We start from the raw sequence: 15010 nt of genomic DNA, 5'->3' as shown, positions 1-15010 counted from the left end.
AGTACATTGATATCATTCACCACCATTCGTGCTTGATAAGTGTCCATATACACCAGGGGTCTCAAACATGCGGCCCGCGGGCCAAATGTGGCACGCAGGACACTAGTTTGAGGCCCCCCGCCTTGATATGAAAGTTTAATGTTAGTTTGATATGGATGCTGTATGGTATCATGTACCCGGAAAAATATTACGTTTGATTAATGTTCATGTTAAAGGTTAAATAACTGTTAATAGTTATCCTCCCTATCCGTGTGGAAGTGGTAAGTTTTTGGCTATTTAAGTTTAAAGGAAATAACTTGAAGGCTACCGTTTAGGTCGCTAGCTCTCTAAATTTGCAAGTTAGCATGTGTCTCAAGACCCTGCAGTTGCGCAATATGTTGTAAATAAAAAAAAGTATAAATGTGACTATAGTCGTGTTTTGTCATGTCTACAGGGCTCTAATAATGCTTTGTTCATTTTAATCTGAAAAAATAATTTGTCTACCCACCAACTATATGTGGTTTCTTAAGTTTTTATTATTTGCTGTTTTATTGTTATTATTATATTTATTTATTTATTACTGATTGATTGATTTTCTTTATTCTTGATTTGTTTATTTATTTTTCATCTTATTTTATACAGAAAAAAAATTAAGATATTTGAGAACAGTGGAATGTTTTATCAGAGCTTTTATTGTAGAAAATCAGAACCAAAGCACTGAAAAAGTTTGTATATTTTTTTGTTTTTAATAAATGCGTTTTTTGTTTTATTTTGGAAAACCTGATGCACCCCAGCCTTGTACATCGGAAGCTTTTCACCAGCTTAAAAAACATCCAAAATGAAGGGAATACTGTTTTTCTTTGTTTTCCAGCAGGCTAGGATACTGTCATCTAAACCAGTTGTAAAACAGCTGTAGTACGTACACAATGCTGCTGCTCGAGTCCTTACTAGAAGCAGGAAATATATAAGCATAAAAGTCCAGTACTCGGGTCTCTTCTGCACTGACTTTAAGACTTGTGTGCACATCAGGAGTGAACATTGTTTGTTTTTATAAAATCTGGAACAGTTTTCCAGAAGATGTGTAGCAATCCTCAACTTTGTCAATGTTCGATTCCAGGTTGGAATCACTTATTTTTATGGAATGATTTATCATCAAAATCGGTTTTGGCCGATTTTGCTCATGGATGATCGTTCGGTATCGGAATGGGTAGCATAAAACCCAACTCGTCACGTTTGAATGACGTTCTTCTGTTGCTTATGTTTGTCGTTTTTCTGTGATGTCACCACTTTTTGCCGACTTTTGTAAATTGACTTTTTTTTCTTGTGAATTTACGACTAGTTAATTTTTGACTTTGTCCTAGTACATTTAAGAGAAAAAAAGTGTGAAAAAAGTAGTCAATTTTTTACTTTTATTTCTTTTAAAGACTTTTTTTTTACTCATAAATAAAAAGAAATGTATGCCTTTTATCCTAGGCAATGTATGACTTTTTCTTTTAAATGTAAAGTTTTAAATTGACAACTTTTTCTCTTAAGAAGTTTATGAGAAAAAAGTTGTCAATTTCCATTTTTTCCCCTCATAAATTGACAGCTTTTTTCTTGTGAATTTGCAACTAGTTATTTTTTTATTTTGTTTATTTAAGAGAAAAAAGTGTGAAAAAAAATTGAGAAAAAAAATATATTTTTTTACGACCTTTTTTACTCGTAAATAAAAAAAACTTATGCTTATATCCTCGTCAATGTACAAGGATCATAAACGGGCAGCATAAAACCCAACTCGTCAAATTTGAATGACGTTCTTCTGTTGCTTATGTTTGTCGTTTTTCTGTGATGTCACCACTTTTTGCCGACTTTTGTAAATTGACTTTTTTTCTTGTGAATTTACGACTAGTTAATTTTTGACTTTGTCCTAGTACATTTAAGAGAAAAAAAGTGTGAAAAAAGTAGTCAATTTTTTACTTTTATTTTTTTTAAAGACTTTTTTTTACTCATAAATAAAAAGAAATGTATGCCTTTTATCCTAGGCAATGTATGACTTTTTCTTTTAAATGTAAAGTTTTAAATTGACAACTTTTTCTCTTAAGAAGTTTATGAGAAAAAAGTTGTCAATTTCCATTTTTTTCCCTCATAAATTGACAGCTTTTTTCTTGTGAATTTACAACTAGTTAATTTTTTATTTTGTTTATTTAAGAGAAAAAAAGTGTGAAAAAAGTTTGAGAAAATATATATATATTTTTTTACGACTTTTTTTACTCGTAAATAAAAAAAACGTATGCCTATATCCCCATCAATGTATGACATTTTCTTGTAAATGCACATGTTTCTGTAATTGTACAATTTAGTACAATTATGCCTTTTTTCTTGTTTTTTCAATGTTCGATTCCAGGTTGGAATCACTTATTTTTATGGAATGATTTATCATCACAATCGGTTTTGGCCGATTTTGCTCATGGATGATCGTTCGGTATCGGAACGGGTAGCATAAAACCCAACTCGTCAAATTTGAATGACGTTCTTCTGTTATTTATGTTTGTCGTTTTTCTGTGATGTCACCACTTTTTGCCGTCCTGTGGGATTTTCTCACGCTTTGTAAATGTTTGAGTTTCCGGAAGCCACGGCGTTGCCAAAATCCTCCAGGATATTTTTGCATTCAACTTCCCTGATATTGTGCCCAACACCGGGGGAAACTTGTGCCCTGTGCAGGTTTTGCACCCAGCTCTGACGTTCTTCTAAGGGCTGGAACCAAAAACCAGAGCCACATGGCCGACATCACTCCTGCTCCTCGCTATACACGCCAGGACAAGCTGTTGTCGTCATGTGGGCTGTGGGTGCTGGATTAAAGCGCCGGCGTGGAATCTGGGATGGACTGCTTGTATCGCACTGCCAGTGAAAGTGTCAGTTCTTTGGCAGATATCAGACCCGCCGCCCCCCCAATCCAGCACTCAAAACACCTCATCAGCCACCATAAAGTGGCGGTGCTGCGGCGTTTTGAAAAGTGCAAAAGGTTTGCCAAAGACGTCTGTAGCATCACGCCGGCCGCTTGGGGTGTGTGCCTGACTACAGTGCACCTTGCTGGACCACAGCAGGTGGCTCCTCCCCCTTCTTCTCCTGATATGTGATCGTAGTTATGTCATCATATTTGATCACTTGGTCAAATCCTAATTTGTTGTAGTCCAGGGGTCTCAAACACGCGGCAAATACAATAAAAAAAAACAAACTGTATTATGGAAAGCAGGAAGTGAACAAATGTAACAGTTACTGATTGTAAAAGTACCAAGATGGAGGGGTAGGATTTAATAAGCTTTGCTTCTTCCTACTCCTTTTGGACATGTGGAACTGTGAACTGATTATGTGATGCATTCAATTGTAATCTGATGCATGTTCAAATCAAATAAAACCATTACCATTACCATAAAGCAAACCCAAACACTACCATGTCATGTTTAGTAACGCCTGGGTAAGCCACAATGCCGCTGTCCTTATGTATCTCAGTGATGGCATCACATCAACTCAAGCAAGGGCTTTGGAGACTTAGTTGGGAACTGATATTTTCCTGAAACTTGGCTATGTTCTACTAATGATTACTAAAGAACAAGAAAAGGTAGAAACCATATATATTTTTGTTTTGGTAGGTTTCATGTTTATGTAGTCATAGCAAAACAATAATCGTGTGCCTTGAAAGATCAGTCCAAAAGGAAAGCAGGAAGTGAACAAATGTAACAGTTACTGATTGTAAAAGTACCAGATGGAGGGGTAGGATTTAATAAGCTTTGCTTCTTCCTACTCCTTTCGGACATGTGGAACTGTGAACTGATTATGTGATGCATTCAATTGTAATCTGATGCATGTTCAAATGAAATAAAACCATTTAAAAATAAAATAAAATAATTACAAAAAAAAATGATAATTTTTTTAAATTAAATTTAAAAAATAAAGTTAAAAATAGCTTAAATTATATTAGGAAAGCAGGAAGTGAACAAATGTAACAGTTACTGATTGTAAAGGTACCAGATAGAGGGGTAGGATTTAATAAGCTTTGCTTCTTCCTACTCCTTTTGGACATGTGGAACTGTGAACTGATTATGTGATGCATTCAATTGTAATCTGATGCATGTTCAAATCAAATAAAACCATTAAAAAAATAATTACAAAAAAAATGAAAAACAATTTTTTTTATTAAAAAAAATAAAAATAGCTTAAATTATATTAGTGACGTTGAAAGTGTTTTCCTCAAAGTTACACACGTACCATGTACTCCAAAGTCTGTGTACTGCTGCTGTTGCAGCGCTCCTATTTACAACTTCTCTACAAGCCTTCCTGAAAGTCATTACATCACATGTTGTTAACAGTCGCGTATCATGCTGACTTCTGTGTTTTATTTATTATTTTTTTTTTTTTGTAAGCGGATATGAGATTTGCAAGTAGTTCAGAAGAGCAACAGAAAAGAGTGAAACCTTTTGAAAAGGGAAGTGTCGCAATAGCCGTGGTGTTTGTGTTCCCGCATGCTTATTGAGGCCTCTCGGAGGGCCTCCGGGGCAGCCATATGCACACCCCCAGCCGAAACATGTTGGCCCCACGGTCTGTCCGCCACCCACCTTCATGGAAGGGGCGGGGGGGGGTGAGAATAGCCGCCATGAATGAAGGAACAGCGGAGCTGTGCACATTGTGTGACGGAGCACGTGGACATTTGTCCCATTCTCCGCTGGCCCTTTTTTTTTTTTTTTTTTGCTAATATCTCATTGACCATTCTCAGCACCGCAAAAGCCTTTTTTTCAATGTGGCCTTGCTGATCCCGTCGCCATAGCAACCTTTTCTCAGCCATTTTATCTGCATAATTGACTTTGTTTTGCTTGGTCACGTCATTGCGGCTCAAGATGCATTTTTTTTTCCCCCCTCCCAAGCGACATTTGAAATTTACGACTCTTGGCAAAGGTGCGTCCGGCCCCCCCGCCCCCCGCTTCAGAATTCCTCACTCACTCGTAGGGGGGGGGCTGCCATGTTCTTCTTACACTATCAGTGTGTATTAGATCCTCGATTGGGAACGTGTGGCTAAAAATACTATCCTGGCTGAAAGTCAACCCTGATAGGAGCTTGCACTCCTTGCCCTGCCGTGAATCGCCCCCCCCCCCCTTTTGGTTCACCCGGTTTGGGTCTGATTCAGGTCTCTGATGGTCGGAAGTTTGGTCTACTCGCTGCAGTTTCCAGTCAGTGTGAAAGGAAACTTTTCCATTTTGGAGATTAACTTGTTGACATTTGTGGCTTGAACTGCAACTATGATAATAACAAACTAGCTTAGTCTGAGTCTTAGTCTGATGTTCCTATTGATTGTCGACCCAAATCATTCAACACCTAAGACTCATTAATACCTGTTAATAAACCCCAACGGTGAAGAGCCACATTAACATATGGAAAATGTACTTAACCCTTAGATGCACGAATGACTGGACCTTACACTCTTCCATAAGTGGGTCAAAAATGCGTTTTTATGCCAATTTTGCCATTTTGGTTAGGAATAATCACTTGTATGATATTTAGTATTATATTTAGGACCACACAAGAATGATTTCATGTTAGAAACATCTTCATTTTTCACTTTTTTTACATCTTTGAAAAAGAAAATGACCCCGTACGTTAAAAATGTGATTGGCATGATATCAAAAACATGTTTTTTTTAGGAATACCTGCAATATGAAAAGATAAAAAATTTTCATTATGAAGATATTTCAAGAAAACAACCTGACCGGGTCATTTTTGACCCACTTATGGAAGGTTGGGGTAGTAACACAAGAACAAAAATTTCTGAAAATGTATAAAAGGTAAGTTAAAAATGTGAATGGCATGATATCAAAAAATGTTTTTTGAGGAATACCTGGAATTTGAAATTCTAAAAAAAATTTCATGACGAAGATATTTCAAGAAAACAACCTGACCGGGTCATTTTTGACCCACTTATGGAAGGTTGGGGTAGTAACACAAAAACTAAAATTTCTTAAAATGTATAAAAGGTAAGTTAAAAATGTGAATGGCATGATATCAAAAAATGTTTTTTGAGGAATACCTGGAATATAAAATTATAAAACAAATTCATTACAAAGATATTTCAACAAAACAACCTGACCGGGTCATTTTTGACCCACTTATGGAAGGTTGGGGTAGTAAGACTAAAACAAAAAATTCTTAAAATGTATAAAAGGTAAGTTAAAAATGTGAATGGCATGATATCAAAAACATGTTTTTTGAGGAATATCAGGAATATGAAATGATAAAAAAAAATTTCATGACGAAGATATTTCAAGAAAACAACCTGACCGGGTCATTTTTGAGCCACTTATGGAAGGTTGGGGTAGTAACACAAAAACTAAAATTTCGTAAAATGTATGAAAGATAACTTAAAAATGTGAACGACATGATATCAAAAACATAATTTTTGAGGAATACCTGCAATATGAAATGATAACAATTTTCCATTACAAAGATATTTCTAGAAAACAACCTGACCGGGTCATTTTTGACCCACTTATGGAAGGTTGGGGTAGTAACACAAAAACTAAAAATTCTTAAAATGTATAAAAGGTAAGTTAAAAATGTGAATGGCATGATATAAAAAATATGTTTTTTGAGGAATACCAGGAATATGAAATGATAAAAAATTTTCATTACGAAGATATTTCAAGAAAACAACCAGACCGGGTCATTTTTGACCCACTTATGGAAGGTTGGCGTAGTAACATAAAAACTAAAATTTCTTAAAATGTATAAAAGGTAAGTTAAAAATGTGAATGGCATGATATCAAAAAATGTTTTTTGAGGAATACCTGGAATATAAAATTATTAAAAAAAAATTATTACAAAGATATTTCAAGAAAACAACCTGACCGGGTCATTTTTGACCCACTTATGGAATGTTGGGGTAGTAAGACTAAAACAAAAATTTCTTAAAATGTAAGTTAAAAATGTGAATGGCATGATATCAAAAACATGTTCTTTGAGGAATACCTGCAATATGAAATGATAACAATTTTTCAGAGGTATTAAAGCTTCTTGTTTGTCTACTTAATGATCGCTAACGTGTGCTAGTTGACTAGTAAAGTCATAAAATAAGCTGCTGTCGTAAAAGGAGGTGCATGCCTTAGCTGTTGTACCCCCTGACAAGTTGACCCTCTGCCCCCCTGGCTGGCTGCCGGGTCATTTGGTAAACAAATATAGCCTCTCCCCAGGCGGCGTTCCTCCAAGTGCCTGGAATGTCCCATGTTGCACCTGCATGGGTTATGTCAGGCAAAAGAGGATGAGAGATTAATTTTTACTGACATGTGAAATGGATCACGCCTTGCCTTATCATGTACCATCGGAAAAAAACTGTGTGTTCCTAGATTGACAAAGACGGTTGTAGTACATTTTGCTCTTAGTGGGCGATTGGCCAATCCTTCTTTTTTGGTGCTTACATCAGCATTTCATCACTTTGTTGATGTTATCAACTGCAAGTCCGCCGCCACCAACCCCCCCCCCCCCCCCCCCCCCCCCCCCCCCCAAGCACCTCTGTCTAATCGACAATTGGTCTCGCTCGTGTTCCTGCAAAGATGTTCAACCAATCTTGCTCAAATTTGTCAGTCCCTTAAAGACCAAAACACCTGAACGTGATAGCATGAGGTCATGGTAATTGTTTTATTTCATTTGAACATGCATCAGATGACAATTGAATGCATCACATAATCAGTTCACAGTTCCACATGTCCAAAAGGAGTAGGAAGAAGCAAAGCATATTAAATCCTACCCCTCCATCTGGTACTTTTACAATCAGTAACTGTTACATTTGTTCACTTCCTGCTTTCCTAATATAATTTAAGCTATTTTTATTTTATTTTTTTAATTTAATAAAAATAATTGTTTTCATTTTTTGTAATTATTTTTTTTTGAAATTTTTTTAATGGTCTTAATTGATTTGAACATGCATCAGATGACAATTGAATGCATCACATAATCAGTTCACAGTTCCACATGTCCAAAAGGAGTAGGAAGAAGCAAAGCTTATTAAATTCTACCCCTTCCATCTGGTACTTTTACAATCATTAACTGTTACATTTGTTCACTTCCTGCTTTCCTAATATAATTTAAGCTATTTTTATTTTATTTTTTAAATTTAATTAAAAAATAGTTTTTCATTTTTTTGTAATTATTTTATTTTTTATTTTTTAATGGTTTTATTTGATTTGAACATGCATCAGATGACAATTGAATGCATCACATAATCAGTTCACAGTTCCACATGTCCAAAAGGAGTAGGAAGAAGCAAAGCATATTAAATCCTACCCCTCCATCTGGTACTTTTACAATCAGGAACTGTTACATTTGTTCACTTCCTGCTTTCCTAATATAGTTTAAGTTTGTTTTTAATGTAATTTCTTTACATTTGTTCACTTCCTGCTTTCCTAATTTATTTTATTGTATTTTATTTTATATATATATACATATATATATATATATATATATATATATATATATATATATATATATATATATATATATATATATATATATATATATATATATATATATATATATATATATATATATATATATATATATATATATATAGCACATCATGACTGGTTCAAGACTCTTCATCCTTGTACAGTATTTAGCAAACATCAACTGCTTGTATTGTTTCTTGAATTGGCTCATCGTTGTGCATTGTTTGACTTCCTTACTCAATCCATTCCATAGTTTGATTCCACATAAATTTTTTAGCTAATTGGTTATTTTTAGCCTTATGCATTATTTTAGCTGTTTGAAAATGAACTATATCAGCAAGTTGAAGTATTTGTGATTTTAGAAATAAGGAGTTAGTATGTTCTCTGTAGGCGGCATTATGAATTATCCTTTTTTTTTTGCAGTACATTTAGCGAGTGAAGATTGCTTTTATAGTTATTAGCCCATATTTTCCCACACAATAAGTAAGATATGGTAGAACCAGAGAGCAATAAAGCTTGGTGGCATCCAGTCCGACTCCGACATAGAGTGCCATGTCTGTACAGTAGCATCATCATCATCATCATAAACCCCACCGCAACAAATAACGCTCCTTGCCCCAAACGTGACTGACGGGTTTTTCTGGGATGAATATTTCCAGCGCCTGAGCTCATGCTTGCTGTGAAGTCACAAATCATCTCGGGGTGGGGGGGAGGGGAGGGGGGGGGGGGGATTCAAAACCCAGGATGAGCGCAGCCTCGCTCCACATTTGACAGTGACTGAGGGCCAGAAATGTGGTTGCTAAACAACATGTCAACAAAGGCCCGTCTGCTCCTCATCATGGCTGCATATTTGCGATGAAATATTCCCTTTAATTTACCAAGAGATCTATTATTTTACCCTCCTTTGCCATCCTGTCTGACTTGTTCAACTTTACAGGCCAGACGTCTTACCCAAGGCGTCAGTCCCTTTCAGTTGATGTAATAAATGTAACATTCATAACATGGTCTCCATTGCGACATTAAGCATAGTATTCTTTACAATCAGGGGTCTCAAACTCAATTTACTTGGGGGGCCACTGGAGCTCGGGTCTGGGTGAGACTGGGCCGCATCAGGTTTAAAAAAAAAAATGCATTTATTAAAAACAAAAATTTTTTAAAAACTTCCACTGTTCTCGAATATCTTACTTTTTATTTTTCTACACAAAATAAGATGAAAAATAAATAAACAAATCAAGAATAAAGAAAATCAATCAATCAGTAATAAATAAATATAATAATAATAACAATAAAACAGCAAATAATAAAAACTTAAGAAACCACATATAGCTGGTGGGTAGACAAATTATTTTTTTTCAGATTAAAATGAACAAAGCATTATTAGAGCCCTGTAGACATGACAAAACACGACTATAGTCACATTTATACTCTTTTTTTATTTACAACATATTGCGCAACTGCAGGGTCTTGAGACACATGCTAACTCGCAAACTAGAGAGCTATAGCGACCTAAACGGTAGCCTTCAAGTTATTCCCTTTAAACTTAAATAGCCAAAAACTTACCACTTCCACACGGATAGGGAGGATAACTATTAACAGTTATTTAACATTTAACATGAACATTAATCAAACGTAATCATTTTTTCTGGGTACATGATACCAGACAGCATCCATATCAAACTTGCGCGGGCCCACACTAACATTAAACTTTCATATCAAGGCGGGGGCCTCAAACTAGTGTCCTGCGGGCTGCATGTTTGAGACCCCTTCTCTAATGGGAATAAGTAGCCTTTTCCACTACCTTTAATGAAGTGTCGCCAGACTGCTTGGCTTCGCTCCTCGGCAGAAGCCAGCCCACAGATACTCTGGAGGGTTCAGCAAAAAAACGTACCACTTCCACACAGATAGGGAGGATAACTATTAACAGTTATTTAACCTTTAACATGAACATTAATCAAACGTAATAATTTTTTCTGGGTACATGATACCATACAGCATCCATATCAAACTTGCGCGGGCCCGCACTAACATTAAACTTTCATATCAAGGCGGGGGCCTCAAACTAGTGTCCTGCGGGCCACATTTGGCCCGCGGGCCGCATGTTTGAGACCCCTGCTCTAATGGGAATAAGTAGCCTTTTCCACTACCTTTAATGAAGTGTCGCCAGACTGCTTGGCTTCGCCCCTCGGCAGAAGACAGGCCACAGATACTCTGGAGGGTTCAGCAAAAAAACTTACCACTTCCACACGGATAGGGAGGATAACTATTAACAGTTATTTAACCTTTAACATGAACATTAATCAAACGTAATAATTTTTTCTGGGTACATGATACCATACAGCATCCATATCAAACTTGCGCGGGCCGCACTAACATTAAACTTTCATATCAAGGCCTCAAACTAGTGTCCTGCGGGCCACATTTGGCCCACGGGCCGCATGTTTGAGACCCCTGCTTTACATAATAGCTTAATGGCTTGTCCTCTTCCCTTTCTGTTCCCAGTTTGTCCGAGCAAAGACATCCGCAACAATGTGACCAACCTCAACTCGCTGACAAACTGCACGGTGATCGAAGGCCACCTGAAGATCATCCTCATGTTTGGGACCAAGCCCGAAGACTTCCGAGGCCTCACCTTCCCCAAGCTGACGGTGGTGACCGACTACCTGCTCCTCTTCCGAGTGTACGGCCTGGAGAGCCTCAGCGACCTCTTTCCCAACCTGACGGTCATCCGAGGCAACAACCTCTTCTTCAACTACGCCTTGGTGGTGTTCGAGATGCTGCAGCTGCGAGAGATCGGCCTCCATAGCTTGATGAACATCACCCGGGGAGCCGTGCGGATCGAGAAGAACCCGGACCTCTGCTACCTGTCCACGCTGGACTGGTCCAAGATCCTGGACTCGGTGGAGGACAACTACATCGTGGCCAACAAGAACGATAGGGAGTGCGGAGATGTTTGCCCAGGGGCGTCCGTCGGGAAGACCACCTGCCAGACCACCACCATCAACGGGCACTTCAGTGAACGATGCTGGACGCAGAAGCACTGTCAGAGAAGTAAGTCCTTCACTCATGCAATCATGTCCGTCTTTTACACCTCCTTAATTACACATTCATCACATCCAAATGATCCTACTGGGAACAAGAACAAAAAAAAAAGTTCCTTCTTCAAGAATTCCAAGTCCTGTCACAATAACACATTTTGCTAGTTGATAATTCTTCCACAAATTATTGTCGATAATCGATGTTATATCGAGACCATTTTATTTCGTTGTTGTCATTAGAGGTGTAGTTCACATTTGAACCACTAGATGGTACTCAAGTATATAGCGTACCTGTGTGAGCCACGTTAGCTTGGCACAGACGTTGTCGCTTAAAACGTAATGCCATGTAGCCGTACTGAATGGTTGGATTTCTTTTGCGATGTAGCGAGCAACACTGTCTGTGAGCGTGCACGTTTTCGAAACCTATGCTAAATTTGTCGTCTTTTTTGTGATGTAGCGAGCGACACCGTCTGTGAGAGCGCACCTTTTCTATTTGCCGACCTCAGTACGCGTGGACCGTCGAAAGCTATGCTAAATTTGTCGTCTTTTGCGATGTAGCGAGCGACACTGTTTGTTAGCGCGCACCTTTTCAAAAGCTATGCTAAATTTGTTGTCTTTTGTGATGTAGCGAGCGACACCGTCTGTGAGCGCGCATCTTTTCAAAAGCTATGCTAAATTTGTCGTCTTTTTTGCGATGTAGCGAGCGACACTGTCTGTGAGCGCGCACCTTTTCTATTTGCCGACCTCGGTACGCGCGGACTGTCGAAAGCTATGCTAAATTTGTCGTCTTTTGCGATGTAGCGAGCGACACCGTCTGTGAGCGCGCACCTTTTCTATTTGCCGACCTCAGTACGCGTGGTGGACTGTCGAAAGCTATGCTAAATTTGTCGTCTTTTGCGATGTAGCGAGCGACACCGTCTGTTAGCGCGCACCTTTTCAAAAGCTATGCTAAATTTGTCGTCTTTTGCGATGTAGCGAGCGACACTGTCTGTGAGCGCGCATCTTTTCGAAAGCTATGCTAAATTTGTCGTCTTTTGCGATGTAGCGAGCGACACTGTCTGTTAGCGCGCACCTTTTCAAAAGCTATGCTAAATTTGTCGTCTTTTGCGACGTAGCGAGCGACACTGTCTGTGAGTGCGCATCTTTTCAAAAGCTATGCTAAATTTGTCGTCTTTTTTGCGATGTAGCGAGCGGCACTGTCTGTGAGTGCGCATCTTTTCTATTTGCCGACCTCGGTACGCGCGGACTGTCGAAAGCTATGCTAAATTTGTCGTCTTTTGCGATGTAGCGAGCGACACTGTCTGTTAGCGCGCACCTTTTCAAAAGCTATGCTAAATTTGTCGTCTTTTGCGATGTAGCAAGCGACACTGTCTGTTAGTGCGCACCTTTTTCTATTTGCCGACCTCAGTACGCGTGGACTGTCAAAAGCTATGCTAAATTTGTCGTCTTTTGCGATGTAGCGAGCGACACCGTCTGTGAGCGCGCACCTTTTCTATTTGCCGACCTCAGTACGCGTGGTGGACTGTCGAAAGCTATGCTAAATTTGTCGTCTTTTGCGATGTAGCGAGCGACACCATCTGTTAGCGCGCACCTTTTCAAAAGCTATGCTAAATTTGTCGTCTTTTGCGATGTAGCGAGCGACACTGTCTGTGAGCGCGCATCTTTTCGAAAGCTATGCTAAATTTGTCGTCTTTTGCGATGTAGCGAGCGACACTGTCTGTTAGCGCGCACCTTTTCAAAAGCTATGCTAAATTTGTCGTCTTTTGCGACGTAGCGAGCGACACTGTCTGTGAGTGCGCATCTTTTCAAAAGCTATGCTAAATTTGTCGTCTTTTGCGATGTAGCGAGCGACACTGTCTGTTAGCGCGCACCTTTTCAAAAGCTATGCAAAATTTGTCGTCTTTTGCGATGTAGCAAGCGACACTGTCTGTTAGTGCGCACCTTTTTCTATTTGCCGACCTCAGTACGCGTGGACTGTCAAAAGCTATGCTAAATTTGTCGTCTTTTGCGATGTAGCGAGCGACACCGTCTGTTAGCGCGCACCTTTTCAAAAGCTATGCTAAATTTGTTGTCTTTTGCGATGTAGCGAGCGACACTGTCTGTGAGCGCGCATCTTTTCGAAAGCTATGCTAAATTTGTCGTCTTTTGCGATGTAGCGAGCGACACTGTCTGTTAGCGCGCACCTTTTCAAAAGCTATGCTAAATTTGTCGTCTTTTGCGACGTAGCGAGCGACACTGTCTGTGAGTGCGCATCTTTTCAAAAGCTATGCTAAATTTGTCGTCTTTTTTGCGATGTAGCGAGCGACACTGTCTGTGAGTGCGCATCTTTTCTATTTGCCGACCTCGGTACGCGCGGACTGTCGAAAGCTATGCTAAATTTGTCGTCTTTTGCGATGTAGCGAGCGACACTGTCTGTTAGCGCGCACCTTTTCAAAAGCTATGCTAAATTTGTCGTCTTTTGCGATGTAGCAAGCGACACTGTTAGTGCGCACCTTTTTCTATTTGCCGACCTCAGTACGCGTGGACTGTCAAAAGCTATGCTAAATTTGTCGTCTTTTGCGATGTAGCGAGCGACACCGTCTGTGAGCGCGCACCTTTTCTATTTGCCGACCTCAGTACGTGTGGTGGACTGTCGAAAGCTATGCTAAATTTGTCGTCTTTTGCGATGTAGCGAGCGACACCGTCTGTTAGCGCGCACCTTTTCAAAAGCTATGCTAAATTTGTCGTCTTTTGCGATGTAGCGAGCGACACTGTCTGTGAGCGTGCATCTTTTCGAAAGCTATGCTAAATTTGTCGTCTTTTGCGATGTAGCGAGCGACACTGTCTGTTAGCGCGCACCTTTTCAAAAGCTATGCTAAATTTGTCGTCTTTTGCGACGTAGCGAGCGACACTGTCTGTGAGTGCGCATCTTTTCAAAAGCTATGCTAAATTTGTCGTCTTTTTTGCGATGTAGCGAGCGACACTGTCTGTGAGTGCGCATCTTTTCAAAAGCTATGCTAAATTTGTCGTTTTTTGCGATGTAGCGAGCGACACTGTCTGTGAGAGCGCACCTTTTCTATTTGCCGACCTCAGTACGCGTGGACTGTCGAAAGCTATGCTAACGTTGTCGTCTTTTGCGATGTAGCAAGCGACACCGTCTGTGAGAGCGCACCTTTTCTATTTGCCGACCTCAGTACGCGTGGACTGTCGAAAGCTATGCTAAATTTGTCGTCTTTTGCGATGTAGCGAGCGACACTGTCTGTGAGCGCGCACCTTTTCGAAAGCTATGCTAAATTTGTCGTCTTTTGCAATGTAGCGAGCGACACTGTCTGTGAGCGTGCACCTTTTCGAAAGCTATGCTAAATTTGTCGTCTTTTGCGATGTAGCGAGCGACACTGTCTGTGAGCGCGCACCTTTTCAAAAGCTATGCTAAATTTGTCGTCTTTTGCGATGTAGCGAGCGACACCGTCTGTGAGCGCGCACCTTTTCAAAAGCTATGCTAAATTTGTCGTCTTTTGCGATGTAGCGAGCGACACCGTCTGTTAGCGCGCA

At 39.3% G+C, this 15010-nt stretch overlaps 1 protein-coding gene across 1 annotated transcript in view; it reads left to right on the top strand.

The window, feature by feature from the left end:
• The window catches only part of insra (insulin receptor a), a 60470-nt gene that overhangs the window by 4593 nt on the left and 40867 nt on the right, over nt 1-15010 (top strand). Inside the window, exon 2 of the mRNA XM_058069135.1 lies at nt 10944-11492. Within this exon, the coding sequence (XP_057925118.1) occupies nt 10944-11492 (549 nt within the window). The remainder of the gene's footprint in view (nt 1-10943; nt 11493-15010) is intronic.

The sequence above is a fragment of the Doryrhamphus excisus genome, chromosome 3, assembly GCF_030265055.1.
Source record: "Doryrhamphus excisus isolate RoL2022-K1 chromosome 3, RoL_Dexc_1.0, whole genome shotgun sequence".
Lineage (NCBI taxonomy): Eukaryota > Metazoa > Chordata > Actinopteri > Syngnathiformes > Syngnathidae > Doryrhamphus > Doryrhamphus excisus.
Note: the sequence above shows the minus strand (reverse complement) of the source record. Positions and strands in the feature narration are given on the sequence as shown.